Here is a 10,426-nt window from a genome sequence, read left to right on the forward strand (position 1 = left end):
GATGATTGTTCAGTTCGTGCGTTCTAACGATTAACTGAATGTTTTTAGTTTTTCTTTTTTTGTTTCATGTCCTTATCTGATTTTTGGTCGTTTTATAAGAAAATAAAATCTGGAAAACAAAACTTTTTAACCTTTTTGTATATTTTATTATACTTTAACCCCTTCCCGCTCCAGGACGTACCGTTACATCCTGGGAGCCTGGTACTTCCCGCAACAGGACGTACCGGTACGTCCTGGGGATAGCGCAGGATCACATAAGATCCCGCGCTATCCCGCAGCGGGAGCCGGCTGTCAGTCACAGCCGGCGTCCCGCTGCAACAGCGGGGGGGCATCAGAGATGCGCCGCCCCGCTGTTAACCCCTTCCCTGCCGCGATCTAAGTAGATCACGGCAGGGAAAGAGTTCACAGAGGGATCGCGATCCTTCTGTGTCTCCGGCCGGCTTTCGCGATGTCATCGCGAGAGCCCGGCCTGTCGCCATGGCAACAGGACGCCAGACACTGGCGTCCTGTATTGCATGTGCCTATAATCGCTGTATAGGCGATAAGGCATGGGAGAGCAGTAGCTCTGCCATGCCTTATCACAGCGATCATAGGCATACTGCTGCAAGTCCCTCAGAGGGACTCAAATAGTGTAAAAAAAAGAAAAGAAGAATGTAAAAAAAAGAAAAATGTAAAAAAAAATGTAAAAAAAACCCTTTTTTTTATGCTTTTTCTAATATTAGCATAAAAAAAGGGGAAAAAAATGAAAACCCCACATATTTGGTATTGACGCGTCCGTAACGACGTGTACAAAAAGTTGAACACACTTTTCATTTTGTACGACAAAAAGCGTAAAAAAAAAAAAGCTAAAAAACAGAAGCAAAATGCTAATTTTTAGCATTTTGCCTCCCAAAAAGTGCAATAAAAGTGATCAAAAAAGCCGTACATTCACCAAAATGGTACCAATAAAAACTACAGCTCGTCTCGCAAAAAATAAGCCCTCCTAGAGCTCCGTACATAAAAAAAAAAAAAAGTTACAGGACTTTGAATGCAGCTATAGAGAATAAAAAAGATTTCCAAAAAAAAGGGGGGTTTTATTGCAAAAAAGTGTAAAAACCTAAAAAAAATAACAATTTTGGTATCGATGTAACCGTACCGACCCGCAGAAAAAATTTTGTGTGTCATTTATGCTGCATGATTAACACTGTAAACAAAAGAAAAAGAAATCTATGGCAGAATTCATGCGGTTTATCTCCCTGTTATCATAAAAAAAATTATTTTTAAATTTTACGATATTGTCTACGTACCCAAAAGTGGCACCGATAAAAACTACAGCTCGCCACGCAAAAAACAAGCCCTTATACGGCCGCGTCCACGGAAAAATAAAAAAGTTATGACTTTTGAAAAATGGAGATGGAAAAATACGAAAAAATCACTTGGTCCTCAACGCCAAAATAGGCTGTGTCATTAAGGGGTTAAACCAACAATTGGCAACACATGACCCGTGTTCTCATGATCGATGGTGGCCCCAGTGGTCAAACCCCCCACTTATCAGGCATGTGAAATAAGTGCCTTTTGTTAGTGTACCCCTTTTGTATAACACTAGTATACCTGTACAAGGAATGGTCCAATCACAAGATGACGGCAGATACAATATTGTCCAAACTTACAACACCTACATTCAAGTATTGTCAGTGTCGAGGCTTACCTGTTATATCTATATATTATCTGAAATTTGGGTAAAATCCTCGAATTTCAGGGCTGCATTGACGACTTTGTATTTTTCCCCCTAGACAACGGTCCGCATGTACCCTTTCCAGATTCACAGCATTGCCCTATCGACATTCGGCTCACTGATTGGGCCATTTGGAGGATTCTTTGCCAGTGGCTTTAAGCGAGCTTTTAAAATTAAGGTAAGCCTCTATGGCAGCCATAGTGGGATCAACGGATTCACGCCGTTACATGTCCACCTTTCATGATGTCTTTTTGCTTACTCCACCTCTCCATTTATAGATTTACAGATTTATTTAGATAGATGGCATTGTCTGCACCTATACCGCTTGTTGCAGAACATAGAAGTTCTTTTAAAGGGGTTGTCCCGCGCCGAAATGTTTTTTTTTTTTTTTTTCAATAGGCCCCCCGTTCGGCGCGAGACAAACCCAATGCATGTGTTAAAAAAAAAACCGTTTAGTACTTAACCGAATCCCCGCGCTGCGGTGACTTCTTCCTTACCTTAGCAAGATGGCCGCCGGGATCTTCACCCACGATGCACCGCGGGTCTTCTCCCATGGTGCACCGTGGGCTCTGTGCGGTCCATTGCCGATTCCAGCCTCCTGATTGGCTGGAATTGGCACACGTGACGGGGCGGAGCTACGAGGACCAGCTCTCCGGCACGAGTGGCCCCATTCACCAGGGAGAAGACCGGACTGCGCAAGCGCGTCTAATCGGGCGATTAGACGCTGAAATTAGACGGCACCATGGCGACTGGGACGCCAGCAACGGAACAGATAAGTGAATAACTTCTGTATGGCTCATAATTAATGCACGATGTATATTACAAAGTGCATTAATATGGCCATACAGAAGTGTATAGACCCACTTGCTTTCGCGGGACAACCCCTTTAACCCCTTAGTGGGTTTTTTGAGGGGTAATCGTTCCGTCTAAACGCACCTTAAGGCCCCTAAGTGACCGATAGTGCACCTTTTTACGGTGGTCACCAAGAAGCTAAAGGTTTTTTCTGCCTTTATATAAATAAACTTGATTCACTGTAAATTAAAAGTTTTGCAACTTTCTATTAAACTTTGTGTTTCTGTTCCTCATTATTCTTAAAGTACTAGTTTGCTGCCAATGAAGGAGAATGTTCTTGTTTACCTGCACGAGAGGAAATACACTGTAGCAATGCTGTGAGCCATATACCGCATCAGCTGCTACACACAACCTTGAAGTAGTTTGCTACAATGTATCAGTCTGCATAATACACTGCACTACTTATGTGTTATGTCTTGCAGTATACTGACATGTCTTCTATGAAGTTAATTACGGAATTGGAGCCATTGTTTGGGCCTCTGGCTGCTATCGCAGCTCATTGCTTCCCCAAACTGTATAGATCAGAACATTGGCTAGACCGGATAGCATTCTATCCACCTCATAGATGGAGGGAATCACATCTGTAAGAGAGCATTGCCTTATTAAGCCAGTAAAACAAGTAGTCTGGCTTCACATGGGCAATACTCCGAGAATAGAATCCATTGATTTTAATGAGTTCATTCAGATTTCCGTATTTTGCACGCCTATATCGGGCGCGAAAAAATAGAACATGCTCTGTTTTTTCTGTGTATTTGCGCACCAATGGTTCTCATTGAAGTCAAGGGGGGGGGGTGCGAATACGAGTGCAATAAGCAAGGAGGTGCATGAAACGCAGCGTAATTGAACGGGAAAAAAAACACATCTGGAACTAATTAGCCATTTCAATCAGGGGCAAAAAGTACAGTAAAAAAAAACGCCAATACGTGCGCAAAAATATCGTTTATTCTGCAAATATGCTTTTGAAGCCGGCATTAGACTCGCAGACTGATGATGCTCACCTGCCTGACTTGTACTATTTTAGTTGACACAACTCCAAAACAGATATGTGTGCCACCGACCCCACAATGATGGCGGCTGGAAGCTTCAGAAGCAGTTGGTATCCAACTCCTTATACATGATGTCCTGTAATGAGGGTCTTAAAAATTAGACAGACTGATTAAATATAGCAACCGCCCATCCAAAGAAGCATGAAGATATGAAAAGCAGGATTTGCCGTGTACTGAATGTAAACATGTAGTCGCTCACTGACAGCATACTCTGAAGATGGCAAGGATTACTAACACAAAGAGAACTAGAAAGTTGTAGAACTTTTCATTTACACATTGATTCAGCTTTGTCTACATAAAATGGCTAAAACTCATTGACCTGAATTCATACTATATTCAAACTGCTAACGACGACCCGTCCGTCCGTGTGTGCGTGAGTGGGTTTGTGAGTGATCCGTCCCTGATCACATGACTGTGGTGTCATCAAAGGTCCTTTATTCCCAGTGAGGGGGTTACATGCTCCGTCCCTGATCACATGAGGTGACCTCATCACAGGTCCTGTACTCCCACGGCTCACTGACGAGGAAGAACTTTTGATGATGTTGCTGTCATGTGATCAGGGGGAGGAGCATGTAAGTCCCTCAGGATGAGTATCGCCATCATGTGATCAGGGGCCGAGAGCATGATGGTGGCGTTATCACAAGTCCTTTATCTCCAGTGCTCTGCTGCTTCTGATCCCTGTTGTATGGGATGAACAATGCATGTAGCAGAGCTGTGTGTGTGATGTACATGTAGCGGAGCTGTGTGGTGCATTGCGCCACCAGAAACACTGGTACTATAATTTTCTAATAAGTACTAGTATGTTGTTATAGAGCTTGAAGCGGCATTGCTTAGTTATCAAGTTGTGGATTCATCACACTGTTGACGCAACTTCATTCATATGGTCTGAGAGCGCTGCTGGACTGAGTGAGGGGGGCCTTTCTGAAGTTGTCCCTAATGACTTCCTACATTGTTGCAGTCCATTCTTTATCAGAGCCCGACTTTAAAAGTGCAAATGCCTAGATTATATATTTACGGATTTTCTGTAATACAAATGATATTTTCCAGGATTTTGCTGACACCATTCCTGGGCATGGCGGGATTATGGACCGATTTGACTGCCAGTATTTGATGGCCACCTTTGTCCATGTGTATATTGCCAGCTTCATACGGTAGGTTGTTTCCCGTCTTTTTAGCATTAAATGGAACCCATATAGGGAATTATATAAATTTTTTATAGAAACCAGTGCGATTGAAGTATACTTGGCCTGTAGTGAAGGTCTTGTATCGCCACAGGATCCTACATTGTAATGTCAACGTTCTCCCAGTTTTGGGGGGGGGGTTATTAATTTCTAACCAGTCAGATTGTAACCACAACCTTTTACTTCATGGTCTATGATCTATGGTTGTTGCATCCAAAGTTTTGCATTTGTGGAAACTTTCAGCAATATGTTGAGAGAATTTTAGTAACTAGTATGTGGAATAAACCAGAATGGCGAACTTTAGAGGTGAACACCAGTTTCCATATGTGGAATCACGATGAATGACACCAAAGCTGCTTTCTCTCTTTTTTTTTTTTTTTTTTAACATAAGATTATCTATTGGGCTGTATGCAAATAAAGGAGATGGAACAATGCCTCTGCAGCGCCACCTATTGGAAGGCGGCATTCCTGCAAGTCAATATTAGACTCTTTATACAAGTCTTGTAACTGACTGGGAATTGAAAGCCAAGGCAGAAAACCTACTGCACACTGAGGAGGGGCGAACACCCCGAAACAGCTGTCTGTGTATGGGTTCTGGCTTGGCTTTCAATGTTATGGATCGGGAGGGGTATCCTCTCTCCTTAAGGAGAGCTTTTAGAAGGTAAGTGATTAGACTTATAAGGTCATCCATGCTCCTCTGGGAAATATGCAAATAAGTAAGATGGAACAATACATCTGCAGCGCCCCCTATTAGATGGCTGCTCCTGCAAATCAATGTCTGACCCTTTTATGCAAGTCTTTATAACAATGACTGGGAATTGAAGGCCAAGCCAGAATCCATACACAGACAGCTGTTTCAGGTTTTTTGCCCCTCATCTGTGTGCAGTGGGTTTCTGGCTTGGCTATAAAGAGTCTGACATTCATTTGCAGGAATGCTGCCATCCAATAGGTGGCGCTGCAGATGTATTGTTCCATCTTCCTCATTTGCATAGTTCCTGTTTGTGGATTATGGTACAGATTTTTAATCCAGCTTTTTCTTTCTTTATGCCCAGAGGTCCAAATCCCAGCAAAGTCCTGCAGCAACTTTTAACTCTACAGCCAGACCAACAACTTAACATCTACAAAGTGTTGAAGACCCACTTATTGGAGAAAGGACTCCTCTAAGGAGCACCTTCTAACCTGGAACCGGACTTCATATCCAAAACTGTATGACGCCAGAGCTATTGCACTGACTCCAGAGCATTCAACCAAAGACGGTCAGCTTTTCCTTGCTAGTTCCCTGTAGAGAAGGCACGAGGTTACCTTATCTTACCCGTAGACATCGAGACGTTGTCCTTCAAACAAGCAAAACGTTGACGAAGTGGAGCTCTGAATGCTGGAACGGTAACTTTCCATTAGGCCAGACCATTCTGTATGGATACTATGACCCAAAAGCTTATATTTCCATGTGAGTATACTAAAGGAGGAGGGAAGTTCCTTCGATGATGACTATGCACAAGTTCTTGTAGGAAGGGACGGACGTATTGTTTACTTGTCACACTGTACCTCTTCCTGCTGGATAGATAGAACCGGGATCTTCTTATGGCTTCTATGGGATAGCTTTTATGTTTTGCAATGTTTAAACCAACACCGGGAATTTTTTATGTGTTTTTTGTTTTTTTTGTTTTTTTTTTATTTTGCTTTAGGAAACCATGTAACGTAACTCTGGTATTTATTTACTGTATATCGTCACTTACTGAAGTCCTTCAGCGCTCCCATATAATGCTGTGAGCTTGGATGTCAGTCCGTGCCGAGATGGGACGGCACTACTTGTCTAAATATCTGCTTTTTTTGGTCATTCTCAAAAAGAAAATAGCCCTTACTTTATGAATCCCTTGGGGTAGTCGTAGATAGGGGGCTTATAGGGGGATTTCCATCTTGACGTATCATAAGTGAGATGAGAAACATCTACAAGGGTTACCGGTCTACGGGAAGAGCCGAGCTCTTACCCCAGGTCAGTTTCTGTAGCTCCCGTTCACTTCAATGAGAGTTATGGAAATGGCGCTCGGTTGAAGGGCTTGGCTCTTTCCGAGAGGTGATCTGAACCGATTACTAGGTTTTCCAATATTGGCCAGGAAAAGCCAAGATGGAAATACAGAACAGTACCCCTTTAATTGATGATGACCTACTGTAGGTACCAAAGTGATGGTCATCTACACTACAGTACTAGGAACTTGATACTGGTGGCAGAAGTTGAGACTGCTGAAAACTGTGAACTCATTCGGTTCTGTCCAATCAGAATGAAAGCTTGTCTTCGAATGTGGATATCTATATCTATGGCTGATCTTGAACCCCGGCTAGGATTCCTGGGGGTTCAGTACAGGACACGTCCCTTGTTCACTCCTTGTGGTGTGCCGTCCTTCTACGTAGAAATCCTTTTCCCTGAATGGGCTTTACTGCAGCGATGATCCTTTTTAATACTGACAATAAATTGTATGTATTCTAAGAGCATTACACGGTTATTGAGTACAGTATCATCTAAGGGAATACTTGTCCTCGTTGGGAGCTGCAAGAAGGGTCTCACCACAGCTAATGGACCATATAACTTTTAATATAATATTATAGAGCTCTCTTCTTTGATTAAAGAAACTAGCTGTGAGCTGCCCAGTCTGTCGGACAGTATGCAAAATTACTTAAAGGGGTTATCCCACTTTTAGCTGTTTTGATGCAGTGCCGTACAGTGCACAGTGGCCTGGGATGGCACTGCAGGCTGAGTCCCATTCAGTGCTATAGGACTCGGCCTGCAGTACCATCCCAGGCCACTGTATAATTTGCAGAGCTGTCTGCTTCCTGCAGCAAAACAGCTTGAAGTGGGACAACCCTTTTTTAAAAGCGTTTTTTCTGCTTTATAGATGATGGAAGCCCAGCACTTACCTTGGGGGCCCTTTGTCAGATATTTTATGCCACAGTTGTCTCTTGTCAAAATGCTGCTTTAATTAATAATACTGTAATTTCTCATTAACTCCTAGACCTCCACAAAATGTATGTTTATGTTCCAGATGCTGATGCTCCGTGCAACTGAAACGTAAATCTGGGTTGTTCTCTTTAATGGTAGAGCACGCTGCATAGACTCTATCATTAAAGATGCTGTAAGCTTGGCCATCCTCCCCAACACAAAAAGATGTTTTCACAGCAATGGGACCCAAATGCAGGAAGCCAGGAAGCTTTTTTTTCTGCATTCAGGGCATAGCCATAGAAACCTGTGAAATCACTGGCTTGCTATATTAGGAGAAGAGGGAGGAACATGCTGAGGGGTTGGGGGGCACCATGGCACATGATCGGCGTTATCCTCTTGACTTCCTCCTTGGAGTAATGTAATGGCAAGCCGGCATTAGATCACTATTATCTGCGATTTGCATATAGAGGAATGCTGGGATAACACACAGCATGTCTTCCCAGCATGCTCTCCTATATGTTATCCATATACACTCTTTGTTTTTGAAAACCAAAAAATCCGGCCCCTAGAAGTTGTTTTGCTGAAAAACTCATCCCGCGGTTCCATCTCAGGCAGATATACAAATAACGTGAGTTCTGGTGTGATTAGATGAACGGTCTTGTCACCTGAGGTCCTGAAAGTGGTTCTCCCCCCCCCCCCCCCCCCCCTTGGCCTATAAGAGGCTCTCGGAGGCTCCTTGTGTGCAGTGACCTTTTCTTCCTCTTGTTGACCACTAGAAGCCTCCTCGACACAGAGAAGAGATTTCACCCCGTTACCAGAGTTTGAGAGGGGTGCAAAATTGGGTTTTGAGAAGCATGATGGTTGGATCGATGAACTACCGGCCACCTGGGCTGTACTGACCAGATTGTTAGAAGGTGCTGGGAACAGTGAATGTGTGAGGGCACACAAGGTAACTGGGCTCAGGACCCCCGACAGACCTCCAGTAGGAGGGATCATCTGATCGTCTGACAAGCTTGAGTAGCTCCAACTGTTTAGTTGTCCACCATCCAGTGACCGGTGGCATCATCGTTACAGTCCCCTGTGTCTGTCGGAACCATTTCCAGGCACTTGGCTGAAGGACATTTGGTCTCATGGAGCCTTTTCTATGTGCTGCCTATGACTCTCTCCACCCCCTTCACTGTGATCTCCATTTGCAAATGGTGTCACGAACGACGAACCTAGACTACTGTGAAGTGGAACTGGGTTGTCTTCAGCGACAAATCCACGTTTAGTTTGGATGCTGACAATGGCCATGTTCTTGTCTGGAGACCTAGGGCTAAGCTCCTCAATCCTGCGACAGTCACCCCTAGTAGTGGTACGAGGGACAATGACAGCTCAGCGATATGTTCCTCTCATGGCAGATTCCAAGAGGCATTTTCCAGCAGTGATACTAAGCCGCACACGCAAGGGGGTCACAAGATTGTCTCCACAACACTGTCACACTTCCACTGCTGTCAGCACCATGCCTGAAGCACCAACTTCAACAGCCTATGAGTTTGGACAATCTAGAGGCTCAGTTACAGCAAATGTGGAGCGATATGCCACAGGATACCATATGGAACCTGTATGCCTTCATGCCCGTCTGTATTACATCTTGTATCCAAGCCGGAGGCGGAACAACGGGGTACTAGAGCCTCCATGCCCGTCCGTATCATATCTTGTATCTAAGCTAGATATGGCCCAACAGGGTGCTGGAATTAAGGCTTTAGTCAAGGTGAAGGAAATTTATGAACCATTCCAAATATCAGTCCATTTTGGCACAAAACCTTGCTTTGGAATGTCCCAGCCAGAGCCCAGCCCTGAATCCCATTGAAGATGTATAGATTGACCTAAAGAGGGCGCTACACATGAGATGCCCTCTCATTCTGAGAGATCTGGAGTGCTTTGCAAGGAAGAGTAGGCAAAGATTGCCGAGTAAGATGTGCCATGCTGATAGACACCGACCCAAAGAGACTGAATGCTGTCATAAAGTCAAGGGGTACATCAACATATTTAGGGAACTACATTATTTTATTTTTTTTTATATTCCCACCCTAAAAGATTTCAGTTTGTTTTTTCATGGAATTATATTAGAGCGCCTCCAAGTGTTCAGTTCTCCCCAATAAATGGTCCTTATGCTCTGATATTGTAATCACTTATATCAACATTACAATCACACAGAAAGTTTCATTCAATTCTGACAACTTCTAGGGGAGGGACTATTTTTTTTTTCTCACAATGTGTGTTTTCTGGTTAAAAAAATAAGCTTTTAAGATTTAGATGTAAGTGAGCAAAAATAATAACTTTTACCTCCGGTAATCCATCCAATCCTGTGATTCTCCTGGTGTCTGACAGTGAATGGCAGGTAGCTCTTGCAGGTAGGGGTCACCTGACTTTTATTCTCCAGACTGTCTTTAAGCATCACTGTTGTGAACTCCTGATACCCAGGATGTGAGTGCTGATGCCAGGAGAATGGGTGGAGACGCTGCAACTTCTGATTGGCAAGCAGCAATCACCTGACTTCCACTGTCAGATCAGGAGCATCACATGGCTGCAGCGCTGGATCACCGGGGCTGAGGAGGGTACATATCATTTGTTTTATTTCTAAGTCATTTAGATCTAGTTTTAAAAGTTAGTTTTTAACCAGAGAACGTCCCTAAAGGAATATTCTGGAAATTGG

At 43.6% G+C, this 10,426-nt stretch overlaps 1 protein-coding gene across 1 annotated transcript in view; it reads left to right on the forward strand.

Annotated features, from left to right (window-relative positions):
• CDS1 (CDP-diacylglycerol synthase 1) overlaps nucleotides 1-7,278 on the forward strand; it is a 68,688-nt gene extending 61,410 nt beyond the window's left edge. Inside the window, exons 11-13 of the mRNA XM_066574357.1 lie at nucleotides 1,773-1,892; nucleotides 4,660-4,763; nucleotides 5,846-7,278. Of these exons, the coding sequence (XP_066430454.1) occupies nucleotides 1,773-1,892; nucleotides 4,660-4,763; nucleotides 5,846-5,957 (336 nt within the window). The 3' untranslated portion in view covers nucleotides 5,958-7,278. The remainder of the gene's footprint in view (nucleotides 1-1,772; nucleotides 1,893-4,659; nucleotides 4,764-5,845) is intronic.
• The last annotated feature ends 3,148 nt before the right edge of the window (nucleotides 7,279-10,426 follow it).

This window comes from Eleutherodactylus coqui, chromosome 7, assembly GCF_035609145.1.
Source record: "Eleutherodactylus coqui strain aEleCoq1 chromosome 7, aEleCoq1.hap1, whole genome shotgun sequence".
NCBI classification, from domain to species: Eukaryota; Metazoa; Chordata; class Amphibia; order Anura; family Eleutherodactylidae; genus Eleutherodactylus; species Eleutherodactylus coqui.